This window comes from Netta rufina, assembly GCF_964035555.1.
Source record: "Netta rufina genome assembly, chromosome: Z".
In the NCBI taxonomy this organism is placed as follows: Eukaryota; Metazoa; Chordata; class Aves; order Anseriformes; family Anatidae; genus Netta; species Netta rufina.
The window spans coordinates 26,730,882-26,751,034 of NC_140126.1; the positions used below are offsets into that span (position 1 = coordinate 26,730,882).

General features: G+C 37.3%; 2 protein-coding genes across 2 annotated transcripts; both read left to right on the forward strand.

Moving 5' to 3' along the window:
• Positions 1–2,382: 2,382 nt before the first annotated feature.
• Positions 2,383–10,669, forward strand: LOC311221285 (monocarboxylate transporter 13-like; the record flags this gene model as incomplete). Its single annotated transcript, XM_084305152.1, has 4 exons — positions 2,383–2,593; positions 6,484–6,726; positions 7,824–8,624; positions 10,443–10,669. The coding sequence occupies 4 exons, from the start codon at positions 2,383–2,385 to the stop codon at positions 10,667–10,669; spliced, it is 1,482 nt and encodes a 493-aa protein (XP_084161278.1).
• A 4,522-nt stretch (positions 10,670–15,191) lies between these two features.
• On the forward strand, positions 15,192–19,358 carry MLANA (melan-A; the record flags this gene model as incomplete). Its single annotated transcript, XM_084304959.1, has 4 exons — positions 15,192–15,265; positions 16,855–16,951; positions 18,149–18,250; positions 19,290–19,358. The coding sequence occupies 4 exons, from the start codon at positions 15,192–15,194 to the stop codon at positions 19,356–19,358; spliced, it is 342 nt and encodes a 113-aa protein (XP_084161085.1).
• Positions 19,359–20,153: the final 795 nt, after the last annotated feature.

The window sequence follows — 20,153 nt, forward strand, 5'->3', positions numbered from 1 at the left end:
CATCTGTAAGGCTCATGGGAGATGATAACTTCATTAATTAATCAAGCAACTAAAATAGTTGTTTCATTTGGAAAGCAGCTGGAATAGTCATTTCCCTTTTCAGTTAGTCATTTCACTTTGGAGTTGTATGTAGCAATGTGATCATTAAAACAGACTGGAGAATGAATTCTTAGCTGTGACATGAAGATATATTTGTAGTCAAGAAAAAAAAAAAAAAAAAAAGTTAATTTAAGTCTTGTGAGCAGTGTGCCCTGATTTGTACTCCTCCTAGGGCAGAGTTTGCTTAATGAAGGTGAAGAGTCCTGGGTGGTGTCAGGAAGTAGATTTTATCATGCTTGTTTTAGTCAGTGTGCTGCCTGGTAAGTAGCAGGATTTCTTCTATCTGTCTTGCAGCAAAAATCAAAATCCCTTTCAGAAGCATATCCGTGCAGAGAGCAGCAATATCAGTAACATTCTTCCCACGAAGGCTTATTTAGCCTGAGCGTTGCATCTTTTTTAGCATTCTTCAGTACTTCAGAACAAATTACATCCATGGCATTGAGCCCAGGAATATAAGATATGGCTACAGCTGGATCAAGTTTCTGAATTTTCTTACAGTATCTGAGCACTGACACAAGTGCTAACATTTTCAAAATCCATGATCTTTGAAAGTATTAGCTACATTTGACAACTGAGAAAATAGAGCCACAGCAAGATCAAATAACTTGCCAGAGACCACCCACAAACTGTGAAAATGAAAACCAGGTTCCTTGGTATAGACCCCAAACACAAGGCATTCCTTCCTCTCTTCTGTCTAAGTTTTAAGATATTCAGGATGTTGTCTGAGACCTTCTGCAACTGATGAATCTGTCTGGCTATGTCTGTCATGTAAATGCATCCAGTGCCATATGTTAGCCAGAAGTTTGAGTCAGACATATGGCGGCAGGATGATTTTGCTTCTGATCCCCACAAGGGTCTGATGGCTTCTTTTCCCCCTCCTTTTCTCCGTGATTTAGCCCCCCCTGAGGTCAAGTACCTCAGTGGAGCAAATCACAGAACTTGTGACTGTTGCTTCATACTGGATGGCTTCCAGGGGTACCCTTAACTTTCTCAGCTGCACACAAGGAAGATAAATATATTAAACTCATCTTTAGCTCACATTTTCACTTTTAGAACAAAGCTGCTTCCTGTGACATGTCTGTATTATTTGGTCTCTTGCATTTAGTACCATATACCCACTCAAAATTATTTATACTGTCCATGAAAAACAAGAAAAAGGTAAGAATGTCCTTCTCTCTGCCAGATCCCACATCTTCCATGCACTTCATGATGTGCACTTCCATGCACTTCAGTGTGTTACAAAATTTTAAGGAGAAATGCATTTTTTTAGTACTGCATTTAACAAGATAAACTTGTACGTGTAAAGATGCCTTCACAAGTAGGCATTCTGATAAAAATGCTTTGCAGTGTTGGGAACATCCAGACTTATAAATGCTCAGGTGTTACAAAGATCACCCTGAAGTTCTTTTCTATGGTTCCTTGAAAGTTTACTCACACTGTAAATATATTGGTTTAGGCCCAAAGGGGATTTTTATGATTAGGAATAGAATAAGCATAAAATGATACTTCCTGATTCCTCACTGCTTGCAGGTTGGAGACTTCCTTGGCCAGAGACCACTTCTAAACATTTGGTAATCCATAAGTTTTCTGCAGCACATATTAATATCTCATATGACTCATAGGTATGACTCATAGGAGCAACATAGAAATTACAATTATGCTTTATCCATATGCACACTTATGATCAGGGGCTGATGTGTACAAACAACTGCCTGGATGACTTTAAAGTTTGTAAAGTTTATTGCATTGCTCAGGGAACATGAGGAAGCACAGTATCCTCTCAGGCATTAATTTTTCTCCTTTCTGGTGTAAAGTGTTTTTCTTGTAAAATGTGTGGGATAGGGCTCTTGAAGTTAACTAAAATAGTAAGGATCCTGGACCTGTCTTTGAGAACCATCTCTTTTCTTATCATTTTCCCTCCCATTTTCGTTTCTTCTTGTGTCTTTTTTTTTCTGTCCTCCATACATACGTTTTTCTTCTTCTTCTTTTCTTCTCTTTTCTTCTTCTTCTTCTTTTACTTACTTTTTTCTACTTTCTAATTTTCCTTCTGTCTCCTAGAGCATTTGTTTCCCAGATAGTATTTTCAATCAACCACTGAAATGCATATTGCATTTTCATTAGGTAATTACTTGTATAAATTATTCCAAGAGTATTTGAATTAATTTATTTTAAGATGGGCCTTCTACTAATTTGCAGATCTGTTAAAAATCTTCACCACCACTCCTGAAAAAAGGAAACAAACAAGCACAAATAAACAACCAAAACTGAGAGAAGATTTGAGACATGGAAAAGATGCATGCCAAAGAGAGAAGTCCACCAGATGGTGGCTATGGATGGGTTGTGGTGGTGTCAGCCTTCATGGTCATGGGTCTGACTGCTGCTGTTCTCAAGACTTTTGGCCTGTTCTTTGTTGAAATCCAGGAACACTTTGATGAACTTGCAAGCACCATTTCCTGGATCATGTCAGTAACTATTGCCACCTTTCATTTAGGAGGTAGGTAAAAGTGATCTTCAAGCGTTTTGGCTTAAGGTCTTAACTACTCAAGAAACTTTGAAGAGGTTCCTTAAAAACAAAACAAAACAAAATAAAACAAAACAAAACACAAAGCAACAACAACAACAATAACAAAAGCCATATAAAACCAAAGCATGTAAAGACAATGCTACCTTACGCTGTTTAAAAAAAAAAAAAAAAAAAGTACCCATATTAGTGAGGACTCTTTGTGTATACAAAGAAATCAGGTTACCTTAGAGAATTTATGTACCTAGACTCCTGATTCAACTTTCCTACGGGCTTTGCATCAAACTCAGTGGAGGTAATCCTAAGAACTGGATCAAGCTCTTAAAACAGTTTGTGCAAATTCACTGATTTTGCAGTGACTATCACTTTTTTAAGAGCTTGATGACAAGAAGCATGACCCTGTCAGATAAGCCATCTGCTGCCAAAATGGTGACTCTCAGTCAGCCCTGCTTCCCTCCCATTTCTCCTTTTTCACTTCACAAACTTCCCCTTTCCTTCTGCATAATGCCAGTTCTGTCTCTCTTGACAAAATTGATTCCAAGTCAATGATCTGAGAGAAAGCTCATGAAGTTTAAAAATAAAAATAAAAATAAAAATAAAAATAAAAATAAACAGTTCACCTATGGAGAGGAAAGGGAAGACAAGAATATACAAACAGAAAAGAAAGAGAAAGTAAACTATACCAGTCAAATGCAGTCAGTGATCTACTGGGTCTGGCCAAATGCCTGCTTTTGCCAAACTAAAGGAAGAATATCAGATGTACTGCATTTGGCTCTTCACTTAGTAGTCATTTACAGTCTTTTTTTGCCATTGTAAACTGGATCATCTTTCACCTTTATAATGAAGATTCCAAGCGTGCAGGCAGAAACTGCACAGAACTTGTGAGGCCCTCTCTACATATTCTCATATGGATATATAATTGCAACAGGTAAGCATTCTTATGTAAGAAATGTTATCATAATTTTGATTGTGAAGATGTTTCATTGCATAGATGCTGTACAATTATATACCTCCTACTCAGTCCACACCTACCAGTATTATTGGTTATCATTGCATTACTTCCAAAGATCAACTGATTTATCTTTGTGAAGTTTATTAGGAAGAACAAAACAGTAATTCAAAATCAAAGTCAAAAGATAAAGCAAAACATGGATTGACAGGATTTTGTTAGTTCCATAAACTGCTATCCTTGCTTTATTCAAAGTATTGTTTCATTCTGACAGAAATAGGTAATTGAAAAATCAATGAGAATTCTGCTTTTCCATCTATTTCATGGTCTACAGAAATAAATAAATGGGAATCTAACAATTTGGTTTACAAACTAGCCTAATCAGTGACCTAACTGTGATACTGTTTTTTTTTTGGGGGGGGGGGAGGAGGAGGGCAGATAAAAGAACTCAAAAAAAAAAGTGTTTTTGTTTGTTTATTTGTTTTTAAAATATATTTACATTATATGGAAATGTCTTAAGGATAGAACAGATTAAATGACATTGCTAATATCAACCGGCAAAATTACATTTGTCTAGCAGTGTAAGGCTAGTATACTTCAAAGAAAGCTGTAGTTTTCAGAAGAAATTTTTTCTCAGTCTTCAAAATCCTTTTAAAATACATCTCTTACGGCTTGATGGCCAAACATTCTAAAACCTTTCTGTATAGCAGTTCACAATTTCTTGCATCACTCATTAATTTTCCTTCTTCTCCTGCCTTTGCTTCATTTATAGGGATCAGAAGACTTTCTGCTGAAGATCATCTGAGCCACCAGTTCTTTGAGCATCTTTCCTGGCCTGGCTTAGTCTTTCCTAACATGTTCAACTGGGAAACCTTTAGTGTCATTTGGCTCAGTATGAAGGATGATCGGTGAATTATTAATTTTTTCCCATTTGGATCTTTTCAACATCTTTTCAGAATCTCCACGTCTTTCATGAAAGGAGAGCACGTTTCTGCCTGGGGGCTTGCATCTGTAACAGGCAGTTCAATTTACCAGAGCAAGGATTTCCCCATCACATACATAGGCCTCCTCCTGGTAGTAGCATGTATCTCCCATCACCTTTCTCTTTGGCACTGTGGTTGCTTGTAAGTTTTCTAAGCATTGCCCTTTATCCTTTCAAGCTCTGATCCCTTGCTGTCTTCTCCACTTCCAGTTCTGTGACTAGCTCCTTTCTTCTTCCTGCTATCCTGTGTTCAATTTCTGTTTCTTCTCTTTCTCTACTAAAAAAAAATTGCTCTGTGGTAGCAGTTCTGTTCCAATTGCAGATCTCTCATCATTAAGCACTTTATGGATCTTTCTTGTTACCCTCAGCCTACTTTTCTCTTCTTTTGCTCATCATATGTGTATGATTCTCCAAATGCATACACTTCATCCTGTCTCATCCCTTCCACTACATCTTACAAACCACACCTGAATTCCAGCATCAATTGTATGCGCTTATCAAATCATTGTATTTTTGCTGTAAATGCTGATAGGACTTGTTGGGTTTGTATAGCTTCTCTCAGATAACATGCATCCTACAGCCTTTATGGTTGTTAATATCTCTCTGTCAGGTTTACTTCGCTTGTCTTAGTTACCAAAGTCTCATCTTAATTAACAGGGGGAGCGGAAAACAGCCTGCCCCTACAACCTACCACAAAACCTTATTTGCTGACTGCCCTCTCTTCATTGTCTTACCACTTATTTCAGTGTGTAAACAAGGCCTTCATTAATTGAATTTCATTACATCCCGGAACTCCAGAGTCCAAAATATCAATAACTCTGATGAAACTTACCTGTATTCTCTAAGAAACCCTACCGAAAAACAGGTTTTGTCCCGTGTTACTTGGGTTCCATCTAGTGGCCATTATTATTTCATAAATCCGTGAACTTTATCCCCACAGAACAGAGTGCCTTTCGGTGACAGGAATGGTCTTATTAAGGTATACCATAAAGTATACCTTACAGCATACCGTATACTACATATACTATATTCTATGTAAAGTATACCATACCATAAAGTATAAAGTATACATAAAGTATACTATACAACTAGAACTTGGTGTTGGTGGAAAAACAATTAGGCAAGAACTGATCTTTGCTTAAGCAAAAAACATTCCTAACATTTCTTTGTTGGTATTTTGTTTTGTTTTGTTTTGTTTTGTTTTGTTTTTGGAAAAGTTTGTTTGTTTGCAGCACCAAGTTGTGAGATTGAGGAAAAAAACCTCAGCTCTGTACTTCATGCAACTTTTCCTCTCTGTGTTGAAGAGTTCCCACAGTCTGCTGACAGGAACTGTACCAGTCAAATACTCATTTAAGAAATGAACTGCAGAATTCCTGGAAAAATATTACCTAAAAACAAACCTCAACTTTTTGTCCTTTATAAAACTTCTCACAATTTCATGAACAGATGATTTTGCAAAATGTAGAAGGTAAAAAGCTGATGTTCTCCAGAAACCTTTTGTGCCAGCCATATATATTGTATGTGCACAATAATACATTTTTGTAGGTTAAGATAGAAATTTTTATAGATTAACCTAGAGATTCTGAGGACAGGGTTTCCCTTTCTGTTAAAGGGCTACATAAATTTCTGTCATGCGGAAAAGACACATGGTTGTGTCTTTATATCCAGTAGAACCATTCCATAAAGAAAACACTGAAAAGTTCTTTCCATTAAAAAACAACAACAAAGAAATCCACTTAATGTTTTTTGAATAGATATGTGCGTTTTCTTTTGAATCTGTGTTGCCAGGGCTGTCATTTCCCTATGAGGGAGGATCTTGATCAGCCCTCATGTCCAGCAGAATACAGCAGAATTCAGGCTGTGGCATTGTCTCACACATGCACCACAGCCCCACAGAACAAAGGACTGGGTATTTGCTTCTTTGAATAAAAGCTATTTCATTTTTGAATGCTTTATTTGATTGCTCGATCATGTCAATCAGCTTAATGTTCCTAACGTATTTATCTTGCTCCTGTTCTGCTGTTGATCTAGCCCCTGTTGCCAGCTCACTATGTGTAAAATACTCCCATCGGGCAGTTCTGGTCACTGGAGGACTCCTTGCTTTTTCAGGAATGGCACTGGGATTTCTTGGGCTCAACATGGTCTGGATGTATGCAACAACTGGCTTCCTACAGGGTATGACTTTATGGCTTTACAGGTTTCTTTCACTAGCAACTCAGAGCCCTTATGCTAATAGTAGGAGTTCTAAAACTTCAGTTCTATTTTGATTTTATAAATATCTGGAACCTTCAACCTTCCTTAAAAGTTGTTCTCCCCATTTTCCACTCTGGAATTTGTGCTAGAAAACTGAATGACATAGTAAAGTAATAATTAGATGCTAGTAAATTTTACCTCTTAATTATATGCCACTAGCAAATGGGAAGTGTTTTATCCTTTTAATCAGAGCTAACAGCTCTGTTAACATCTGAAGAGCCTAATGGATGCTGAAGCGCAGCGACCTAGAGATCCCAAATTTTGTACTTTCTATCACGTAATACTACATTTCGAACACCTTTCCTGGTTTTCAGTTGATTGAAATCCGTTGCTTCGCTCCAGGTGAAAACAGGCCAGAAATTTATTTTCAACTAGGACTTTCCTGGAACAGGAAGCCACGCTGGCAGGGAATAAAATAAGCCATTCCCAGTTGCATGCTGGATGTCTGAAAAAATGTCTGGAATTTGAGTCCTTTGGCAGTCCTGAGCCTGCTAAGTAGTTTTTAGAGAGCCATTAAAATTAAATTAAATTAAAGCAGGATCAAAGTCAAGCAGTCTGGCAAAACAATGAAAAGTAGAGGTAATACACCAGCTTCCTTTGCATCCTCCTTCACCTCCTAACCCTGAACAGAACTCACCTTAATGCAAAGATCTGATCTAGGACCATCCTCAATTAGGTCAGAATGAACACTACTGGTCTATTTAGTTTCAACTCCACAGTCATATGATTTCTAATCTTGGTGCAAATTTGTCAAAACAGTGGTTTATTTTTATTTTTATTCCCCCCCCCCCCCTCGTCTTTTTTTAGTTGAACATAAAACCTATTCTTACAGAACAAGTGCTATGAATACAGTCTTACACAAAGTACAGCTGAACTGATGCTCCCATGAGGAAAAAATTATTTTTATTTTCCTCCTTTTTTAACTTTGCAAATGTAAGAGTACTGACTGTTTTAATTTCCAGCTTCACAGAATACCTCAACAGTTTCTAAGTGGTACTATTTGTATTGGTGTTTTTCAGGACTTGGGATTTCCTTTTCATGGACACCAGCCATTAGCATTGTTAGCCATTATTTTTCTAAGAGGAGAGCTTTGGCTAATGCTATTGCCAGTGCTGGAGAATGTGCATTTGCATTTACATTTGGGCCACTCTTCCAGTGGTTGATTGGCCAATATGGATGGAAAGGTGCCCTCTTGATCATAGGTGGCATCCAACTCAATATCTGTGTCTGTGGAGTGCTCATGCGACCCTTGACAAGCAACTGCTGCCTTGAGGCGAGCCATTCTGAAACACCACCTGTCACTGGTGCATCTAGGATGGAAAAAGAAGAAAGGTCTTCTTCCACCCACAAAACCTTCAACTGGATGCTTGTGAGGAGACCGGAGTTTGTTCTTTATGCCATGTTTGGCATATTAGCTGCTATGAGCTTTTTTGTTCCTCCGTTATTTTTAGTTCCACTTAGCTACAGCCTGGGAATAGATGAATCTTGGACTGCATCCCTGCTATCCATTTTGGCTATGGTGGACTTCGCAGGCAGACTGCTATGTGGCTGGTACGCCAATCTCCATGTTACCAAAACTATTCATTTACTGACAATGACAATTACACTGATCAGCACTTCCTTGATGCTGTTGCCGCTGGCTAACAATTACCTGTCCTTGGCAATATTCACTGGCTTCTATGGATTCTTCTTTGGCACAACAGTCGCCGTTCACATTACAGTGCTAGCAGATGTTGTGGGCATGTCAGATTTTGACAGTGCTCTAGGGCTTTTCATGCTCATTCGAAGCACTGGAGGTTTTCTGGGGCCTCCTCTTGCTGGTAAGTTGATACTTCACTAAGTACAGTTTATAAGAGTATGAGGAGTGGTAACCCAAACTGAAAAATCTGTATCTGGACCAAATTTTGCCCTCTGTTAGCTCAGGAGTATCTGGACCAAGAAGTAAATAAAACAAAGAGTCAGTTTAATTCCTCTAAAAAATATCTTGCTTCCTCTCTTCTCTGTGGTTTTAGAGATACCTCTTCAACATGAAAGCAGGGAAGAATGGCAGGGTTCATATGGTGTTCCTGCTTCCTGATTCACACTTGATGGACTCCCATTCTCTTGTTATGAAAGTGTGCCTTTGGAGCAAGCAGCAGATCCATACTTGCAGAGGAGATACTGTTGGATTTTTGGAACTTTGAGACTAATGGTGTTGCATAAATGCTGGTATTGTTTGGAAGGTTTATACAGAAGGTCACATTTAACAGCTTGAAACATTAGGTTATGTGAACCCAAGGAAATATTCACAGAGATGCCTGCTGTTTTCAGACAGTATTTGAGCTAATCAATATAATAAATGGGGAGGCAGCATTAAAAAAAAAAAAAAAAAAAAAAAAAAAAAAAAGTAGAAAGAGAAAGCAGATGATGAGACAGTACAAGGCTATTTGTTGGCAGTAGGCAAGAGTCATCTTGGAAAAATGCAAGGAAAACTAGCCATAGGCTGTAAGGACTTTATGAAGTGATATGGCAGAAAAATTACCAATGTAAAAAGTAGATCTAAGCCCTCATCCAAAGGCCGCTGAATAAAATGAGACTGCTCACAGACTACCATGACTTCTGTGGTAACAACACCACATTATAGGCTGCAAGTGGGTCAGAGTAAGTACGGTAACACTTTAATCTGCTTTTGAAGATACAGAAACAAGGAAGATTATGGAGAACTTCAGATGAAACAGTATCCAAATTATGCCAGGAAGATCTTAATAAACTACAACAGTAACAGGCCTTACAGGTACAATGCCTGGTCACAAACGCTGATTACTTGGGGATCACTGTGACCCCTTTTGCATATATGCAGCAAGCAAAAAAGAAGGTACAAAAGCAGAGGGAACCTTTAGTGCTTTAAGAGCTCTTCCCTCCTACTCTAAGAGTAAAACTCAAAAGATTTGGTTTCAGAGTTTTTCTGTCTGGCAGGACTGATGTGAGTGAGATAGGAGTGGGAGCTGCCACTGTACCCAACGAGCAGCCAGTGCTATTAGTGCATGCACTGCGACAGCACTGCTACTATTCAACTGCTTCTTCTGCATGGTGCACAATGGCTTAGGTCTTTCAGTTGGGTTAAAGCTACCTAAAAAACAGCGTCTTCTCTTTCAATAACGCCTATGACTGAAAAATGTTTAGCAGAGGTCAGTAGTAGCACTATAGGCAACCTATCAACCTGTGTCCAGCAGAGGGCATCTCCCCTCTTTCTTTAAACTACCGCTCGACACCTGAGGTCGAATGTACAGTGTGTAACGATAGCTACACCTCAGAATATAGGGCTAAGATACAAAGCTGCACGATTTGTTTATTTTTCTGCCATTGCCCATCATACCCAAAATATTGCCCATCATATTTTGGGTTGGAAAGTGTTTCAAACTGTATAACATTATGTTTTACTAGCAGCTCACATATAAAGTAAACGAGAAGTGAATTGTGTTTTATATTTTAAAATGTTATAATGGACCAATATTCTATGCACTCATGGGTTAGAAATCTGAAACACAGTTATATAGCCAGTATACTCCCTTGAAGAGAGGATATGTTCACCCTGATGAGCTAATTCACATTAGCCTGTTTTCTATCAGTCACATTACTGTCTTTTTTTTTCTTTCCAGGTCTGATTGTGGACATGGCTGGAGATTACAAAGCAGGCTTCTACATGGCAGGAGCCACTCTTGTCCTAGCAGCTGTATTTTTAGTTATTTTAGATCAATTTCAACAAAGAAGTGAAAGAGGAAGTCAAACTAATACTAAACCAGATAAGTCAACATTACCATACCCTTCTCTCCATTTCCTGAAACTGCAAAACAGAAGGTATCAAGAACATGATGTAGTGGTGTGACTACACTGGACATCTTACAACTTTTGAGGACTTGTCCGATTTTCTCCAAAGTCAATATTAGTAGGATTTTTAAAATGCTTGGGATTTCCTGAATTCCTCTTTAGTTCTACATTGCAATTAACCTAAGGCTCTTTGAGCATGTATTTGATTTATGAGAACAAAAAGAGTCTGTATCCAAATAATATCTTTTCTGTAATTTTATTTTATCTGGGGCAGAAGTAATAGAGAAGAGAGGAAGGACTGGATCACATAATAAAAATAGGAAAAAAAAAAAAAAAAGCTGAAGGAAAAACATAGCAAGTTAGGGCTTTCAAGCTACACCAAATATTATAGTTGCCTTACTTATGAACTTCGGAGTGTTTATTCATTGAAATATTTTAACTGCATAGCCAAGTTTAACATCAATCACACATCTACAATAATTATTTCTCATCCCATTGAAATAATAATAATTTCAAAATTTTAATTTAATTTACAGGACATTAGCTGAACTACTAATAAACTATCAGTGAGGGCTGGATTACAGAACAAAGAGTGGGAGAGACACAACTGGCTAGGCAAAGACTTGTAGCAAGGACTTGAAATTTCTGGCAAAATATGTTTCAGTCATTTCAATTTAATAACTTAGATTTCTGTAGAAATCTAAGTCACTGCAGCTTTCTGATGCTCAAAATAACCCTTCATTTTTTTAGATTGAAAGAGGAATTGTTGGAGGGAGAACGAATGGAGAGATACTTCATACAGGCCATTTCCTTTCTATTAAACTTCTGTATTTTCAATTAAAATTCTCTATTTTATTTACAATCCCTGTCTCCAATTTCTGTGTTTTGAGGCATCTTGACATCTGCCAAGGGCAGAACAGTAGGCTGGCAGCATCTGGGGCTGTGGTCACAGGGGCAGTCAGCAGATCTAGGGAGGTGATTTCTCTGCCCCCTCCTCCATCACCCCAAGCCATGAAGAGATGAGGATGTTCATCATAACTGAAAGGTCCCCTTACTCACACTTAATGTAGCACTTTTGTTGTTGATGTAGATCCAGCACTGAAATACTGAAGTGGTTCTACCGAAATTCCCAGCAAACGCAAAACTAAAGCCTTTATCAAGGTACATATGTTTCTTTGCTCTGCCTGCTACAGGAACCCTTAAATGCCAGTGAAAAATAAAGACTATCAATTAAGGGAAATAAACAAATTAATAAAAATCTCATCCTAGAAAGATGGAATCTCACTGTCAGCAGAATAAAAACAACCACCATTCTTTTTAAAAGGTCAAGTATATTATTTTCAGTTATAGGGGAAGCATCATACCTATTATCAAGATTCATCAGTGTATAGGTCTGCCACAGACTGCTGGCTGTGAGAAAAAGTTTGGATTTCTTTGGTGTTTCTTGTAATTATACCTCCTCTTCCATCTTCTGCTCCTGAAATGTTAGGTATTAAAAGGTAACACCTGTGAAATCCTTGCATAAATTCCAGTGACTGTATACTCAAGGCATTAGCAACATCACCTCAGAGAAATTGGGCTTTGTAAGGAAACTAAGATCAGAACTAGAAAATGGTGTTTCACCTTCTCATCCACCCAATTTCTCAATAGCAGCATTGTGCATTTACATATCAGCTGGCACCACATACTAAGGACAAAGTTGTCCTCTCACCCCACCCCACCCCATCCCATCCCCCCACCCCCTTTATTTTACTGTTAACAAGAAATTCTTTCAGACGTAGAATATTCGATCAGTTGAAACTCTCCCCCCCCAACACTGCTTGAGGTAAGGAAGGAGCAGAAACCACTGCTTTTGGTATCACATGGATTTTCTGTGTCAGCTTTGCTTATTCTGGAACAAAGAATACTCTTCAGTCAGAACTCCCTCCCAGAAGTGAAGCTTTTCTTCAGCAAAACACATGGCTTGATAAGGAACTCTGTGACATTTTTAAAGTATTACCCAAGGGCCAGCATGTTTCTTTGGGATTTTGTTAGACTGATAGTGTACATTTACCGTTTTACATAGGTATCTACAGAAAGTTTCTCTGTATCTCATTCACACTTGAAACTCTCACTAAATTAATCTGGAATGCTGTAAAAGAAACACCAAATCATTTTAGGTAAATACGCAAATTTATGTTCCTTACTGTTTTTCGTTCTTCTTCCTCCTTTTACTCCTTCTGAAAACAACAACAACAAAAACGGTTGTTTCAGACTTTAATGGGTCTTGTGGTGTTAATCACAGAATACCCGGATGGTTGAATTTGGAAGGGACCTTTGAAGGTCACCTGCTCCAACCCCTGCTCCAGCAGGGATGCCCAGAGCTGGTTGTCCCAGGCCACCTCCAGGTGGCTTTTGAAGGTCTCCAAGGGGGAGACTCCACAACCTCTTTGGGCAACCTGTGCCAGTGCTCGGTCACTTGCACAGCACAGACGTGCTTCCCAGTGCTTAGCTGGAATCTCCTGTGCTCCAGTTCGTGACCACTGCCTCTTGTCCTGGCACTGGGCACCTCCAAAGAGAACAATCCAAACAAATATCCCATCTAAACAAGATAAGATTTTTACCTTCATTGGGAAAAAGCATAGGAACACACAAGCAGAAGAAATGATCTGGCTCTTCCCAGCTCCATGATCACTGAAAATATTGATGTTAAGGCTTTCACCTGATTTCCTAAGGAAACGGATGTTAATTTCACACCCTATTCTTACTGTTTTTTGAACTTGCCAACCAAATTTAGAGCCAGGTTCATCCATTTAAAGATAACCAAAGTCCTTCAAACTTAAGCAAAAATTTATGACAGAGAGGTCAAGTTATTGATTCACTGGGGAAAAGGGTGAACAGAACATGGACCTTCATGGTCATTGTATCTTTTGGTAGATACCAGCACTTCTGGCCCACCATAGAACACAGAAACTTTGGATTAATTAAAGGCTGTTGTTTCTTGTCTGATGTTATGAACAAAATTAGTGTAACGTATGTGCATACAAAAACAGAGATGGTGATAATTCACACAAAATCCACAAAACCAGGCCCCATTAATTGTGCAGCCCATAGAAGAGAGTTTCTTCTCGTTGCAGCATTTGCTTGCCAGTCCAGAATTTAACCGTACTTGCTCTGATCTAAGACACTTCGATCATAACATAACAGCATCCATCTTTGAGTTCTGCTCCACAGAACTTTATGCTCGGTGTTACAATGGTACAAAAAGCACGGATAAAAAAAGCTTTAGTTAAACACTTGCAGAAACTCTGTTTACATCAACCCTCAGCAACAAAATCAGCCAAAAATCAAAACATGTCTTAATCTAGGAGTATGTTGCCCACTTCAGGAAGTCATTCTGCTTAGGCAGGTAATGGTGTTGAGCCATTTCTAAGAAGGTATGTAATAACATGAAGAAGTAACAGACTTCTGAGCTGCTTGTGAAGAGGGAAGGATACAGACTATGAGAAGAAAGTGAAAAGTTGTCTACTGGCCCCTTTCACGCTAATTAATGCATTCAGAAGCTGTACTGAAAGGAATTTAAACTCGTGATAGTCATAAGAGAACAGATCAAAGAAGGAAAAAAAAAGAGATCAAGTCAAATAAAGCTGTACATGCTTTTAGTCAACAGACAGAATACAAGTCTGAAGGAGGTAAGATTTGTATTTTTTTTATTCTACTCAAACTTTTCTATCTTGATTAAAAATTATGCTTCAGCAGAGGCTTAACTGACTCTTAGTGAGTTTTGAAAATATTTTGCTTCCTTGGCTAGAATTCTCTTCAGCAAGGTCACCGGTTTTTATACTCACCCCAGTAAGGTAGGAAGATGTGGAAGATACTATCAAATAGGATCTGTTGTCGTGCTGCTTAAATGACAGAAACATGATTACTTGTGGATTTTCCTTTGTAACTGTTCAGACTATTTTTAGTTGGAAGATTACTTTCTTAAAACTGAAACTTAAGATTATATCTTCCCTGCATTCCTAAATGCAGCTTGTCAGCAGGTATAAGTTAGTAACCATCTGAAATCAACAGATCTTTGACAATTTATGTTGACTGAACATCTGGCCTTTGAACATTTATAGAGAGTAATAGAAACAAAGAAACACATCCCTGAAGGCATATAATATGCATATAATATGCATATAATATGCATATAATACTATATGCATATTTTTTTCCAAATATTTCTTCCTGTCCAGGCAAAATACCTTTTTTCTTCTCCCTATATACCTAAGAGACTTTAATTCAGAACTGTTATCAGTTGGTGCCTAGAGAGACCATGTCAAATCATAGTCTGGTGCACTCAGATGCAAGTAACTTGGTGACGGTGGAACTGTTCATAGTTACGGTTTTGAGTTTTGCCTTAAATTGGGACAGTTGCAAATACATATGGATCTATATGGACTCTATCCTGAAAATAACAGATTGTCCTATCTCTCCTAAATGATCATACTCAATGAAAAAGTTGATAATATTATGCCTTAAAGATAACAAATTATTTCTTGCACTTTAGGGCCATAGTTCTGTCCTGTGGGTTTGAACAAGACTAAAGTCTCAAAATGCCCAGAAGAAACCACCATCCAGATGGCAACTTTTTCAGAGGAAAAGGACACAGCTATCTTGCATTAGAAGAGTAAGCATAAACCAAAACCTATTTTAGCATGTAAGCTGAAAGAAAAAACTTACATTGAAAAGAAACTTACAAAATAGTATCAGAAAAAACAAAATCTCTGATGTATGTAGGTGTAGTGCATTTTGTCTGTTTTGTAGCTGTCTGTAATGTTTGTCATTGCATTACATAAAAGTGCACGCAATGGTTAAGAAAAATAAGATCTGCAGAACTCAAGAATACGGAGATTGATTATATGATCGCAAGTAATCAACTATTACAATAAAATTGCTGGGCTTATTGAGGATCACTTAGAATTACATTTCTGAGGCTGGTGCAATGTGATATTTACAGTAAGATTTACCTCCAGGTCTACATACCTCTCTTCAGAATCTCAAAAAGGCATCATCTCACCCTAAAGAATAACACCAGTGAAATGGTAAAATACCATCAAAAACCAGTAGAGACATGAATGCCATACAAATGTGTCTCTCAGTAAGTCATTTCTGGTTGAAGCTCAAGTTAAGCAGAATTAATTCAAGCTAATACTTTGTGATCTTTGGCTTACAATAAACTATGTTGCTTCTTGGGTTACTAGAGACACTATCTCACTGGTGATGTGTTATTACTTTAGGCAAATATTTCCGATGTGCTTGGGATACCTTTATGTGGAATACTCTTCTAGTACTGGTTCGCTGGACTCCGAACTTTGTGACTTGTACCATACACACATGTATTGCAACACATTTATTTTTATATGTTCATCCCTGGGCACAGAGAATAGACGAAGGGGAAGACACTCTTCATTCCACAACGAATGCTCTGTGCCTTAACAGACAGTACATTAGTGCAAGAGGAAGAGGTCTTTATGACAAGGAAATGTGCAATTACCTTGTCACTCTACTTTCTGATAAACAGTGGAACTATGCCTTATATTCTAAGTCCTGGTGAGCAGTGGGAAAGATTTCTCACAGCATAGTTTGCAAAGACCACCTTCCCTAGAATGACTCAGTGACATCAATACTGTGCCTAGTATGACAGGAAACAAGAACTTAAGAATTACAGAACTGTTTATGAAAAAATTAAAGTTTCTTACAAGGTTTTTGGGATTGTGTAGTGCTTTATGTACCTAAAACAAACAAACAAACAACAACAACAACAAAAGCCAACCTTCTGCTACCAGACTGTGTTGTAATGTGATGCAATTAGTATTCTCAATACTTACTGCCTGGAGAAATTTAACAATTAAACATGAGATATGTCTCTGCATGTATAGCATTTATTTTATTTCTCATTCTCTTCCAATATCAGAATGATGATTGCTAGACTTACAGGTATGGAGTTTTTTTAGAAGCACTGGTCACAGGTAGATTATTATCTTTGAAGCTATATATTCTTCATTTTTAAAATGTTTACAATCTTGGCAGAGAACAAACTCCTCAATCTACAGAGACTGGCTGAAGTTACTGATATTTTGTTTTCTGAGGCAAATCCTGCTTCATGCCTGCCTCTAACAAAGGGATACAGATATAAGCTTTTGTGCTAACCATTCTTGCTCCCAAAATAATGCATCTAGTTCTGCTGTTAATTATTTTGTTTTGCTTTCTTAACAGAGGCCTGGGTATTGGAATCTTCATTTTGGTGCTGGCCATGCTATTTATCTTTGGCTGCTGGTATTACAAGAGACGTAGTGGCTGTAAAAGTCTACGGGTAAGCACAGCAGGTTGCATATTAGCATTTTGAAAACATATTATCATTATTTGCATTACGTTAATGGAGAGAACATCAAACCTGTCATAAGACATCATTGTTTCTCGCTAACATACACATGGGTAAAACTATGCAATATGAAGCACTACCCACCCTGCAGAACTTGCAAATCAGGCAGAGGAAACAGAAGCATGGGGATGTGAAGCCAACTGCCCAGCTTTGCACAACCCACCAGTGGAAAGGCTGATCTATAGGAAGCATTATATTTAAATGCACATAAAACCATGTTTTCTGTGCTGTATACTGGCTGCTCAGTGGGTACAATGGCAGCTCTATCTTCTTCAACAGTATTTTTTTTAAATGATATTTGATCCATCCCACAAAATTTGTAGTTGAATGTCTCAAAGCTTTATCTTTGAAGCTCTGTTCTCTCTCCTGTGAGAAAGAGGCATTTTGTAACCATGTAAGTGGCAAATATCTTTTAGTTACCCTAATATTTCTAAAAAGACTTAACCATTTTGTATTAAAAAATATAACCCTTGTCAGCAAATCAATTTCCTTGATGTTCCCAACAACTTTGTCCTATTACCTTTCCAGTGACCTATCCAATAGGCACATCCACTAGAAGAACACATAAAACTTGAACTGCCACATAAAACAGATTTCTTTCATTCCTGCACATCACGGTAAAAAGCACAATGTCTTTTTTAATTCCATCTCACTGCAGATACTTTTTGGTTTTTAAAACCTTATTTTTGCTAGGATTTTTGGAAAGGGGAAAATCGGTAAAGAACGTACAAAAACATGATGGAAAATGGAAAAAGGTTGAGTTTAAAGACAGAAATGTGTGGAAAAAAAGGTCCCTGCAGTGGTCATGGACCTTAAAATGCAATCCCTATTTTTGATGGCAGTATAACTGGTGATGTAGGAGGCAGAGCATGTCTTGGCAGAGACAGCAGAAAGTGCTAGATAGATTGCCTCTCTTACTTGCTGCTGTTGTACCTAATCCCAGATTCTAATAAATACTGTAAAATACTGCCAAATATTAGAGGGTCACAGAATCACAGAGTCATTTAGGTTGGAAAACACCTTAAAGATCATCAAGTCCAACCATACAATACCTTGATGTAGTGTACTCCAGCTTCACATTTTCTTTTCTCTTTCACCTTCCCCGTGTTTCTTCTTGATCTGTCACAGAGCAAAAGCACTAGCATGGGCACAATACGAACCATGGTAGGTGAGGGAAGAATAGTGGACTGCAAAATGGCTCTGCAGGAGTACAGAAACTTTGATTCTGTGGTAAGTTGCAACTCGGGGCCTTATTTACTTAAAATGCAGTAAGATACGGTAAGACAATCTTGGTAAACAGTCATTCAAAGAATTCTTTCTTAGGTTGTGCTCTCTAGATTGGGTCTTCAATGACTACAATAACTGTTAAGAAGTAGTATTTTGTACAATTTTTACTGTGATTTTTTAAATTACTATTTAGATAAATACTAATAATAATTCTTCTTTTTTAAAGAGAAATCTCTTTCACCTACTTTTCCTAAGTTGTCTGACAATTTTGCAATCTATTAGCATGATGTAGCATGTGAATGTTGAAATACATTGTTATACATCTTATATATTATATATATATATTAGGAGCATCTATTATATACATAATACACATAATATACATTATATAATATATAATATATACATAATAGACGCTCCTAATAGATGTTACCCTGTGCTGACTGACAGCAAGTAGATTGTGTCTGGTACACTGCAACCTGTGGGAGCACCACTTCAAGGTTTTAGCTACCTTAATCACTATGGAAAGAAAGAATAACATTCAAAACCACATAATTTTTAAAAAGTTAAAATAACTTAATTGATAAATTTATATGTCAAATCATGGCTGTTGTTTAAACAGTTTGAGAATAGTGAAAAGTGTAATTTATAACCAATTTTAAATAAGCTTCCTAAATTGTTAACATTGCAAATAAGATAACTTACGTGTGTCAAGACTCTTAAAGTCTTATGTATCAGTTTGAAATCTTAACATATAAAATATTTTCCGTATAAAATTGCTATCTTAATAAATTTAAAAATTATTTATTTGGACGAATGATACAAATGATACAAACAAAATCATTTTAATATGATGCAAACCCAGAAAACATGTTAGAAAAAAATAAACTTAGATAATATAAAGACATAATGAATTAGCTCAGCTATTTTAAGCTATAATACAACTTCTGATCTGAAAGCAAATACTTCCTTGCATATTTAATTTCATTTTCTTGTGCCTTAATTGTTTTTTCAATCTTTCACACCAATTTTCTTACCACAGGTACCCAATGCTCCACCAGCTTATGAAAAAATTGATGCAGATCAGTTACCACCACCTTATTCACCATGATCTTAACAACAGATCTTAAACTTTGAGAACATCAGCACAATTTCTTCATGCTCCCTCTTGATTTCTTCTACAAGCTTAACATTCTTAAAGCTAAAACTGTAATAAAAATCACATGTTTTCAAAAGCAATTGCTGAAAAGTATTCCTGCATAGTTTACAGAACTAGTTCTTGAAATGCCTCAATAAAGCTGAATGTACTTTTGTTTTAAGTTCTTCATTGCCTATGGTCAGATTAATTCACTGTGCTGAACTGTGGGCATCTTGCCTCCTTCACAGATCTACCAACGGTAAATACAAATCATAGGCGAGATAGAAAGTGCTGGAAACTTTTTTACATCTTCCCCGCTTACTCCTCAACCCCCCACCACCCCTTTAATTTAAAAAAGACATAAACAAACTATTTCCTGGAAAGTAATATACAAGAATCTGTCATAAAGCAGGCAAAAATATTTGACTACATGTCCTGTTGAAAAAAAAACAAATGATTTTCCCTACCAGCAGTTCTAAAAATTAACCTGCCCAAGGAGACTATATGTTACAGCAGTTTTGTGGCTCACATCACTGGTATCTGGAAAGAAACAATTCCTTGTGAAACGTAAAATATGATCCACACATTTTAATAATTTCTGCTTACAGGCCATGTTATTTCACACCCGTCAGTGGGTATAAAGATGATCACACTGCTGTCCTGGCAAGAAAGAAGAGCAATAACAGAAAACAAAGAATTCTGATACATGTAAATTAAAGTACATTGCTTTGGCAGCTATTGCTTACTTAGCCTTTAACTAAACAATTG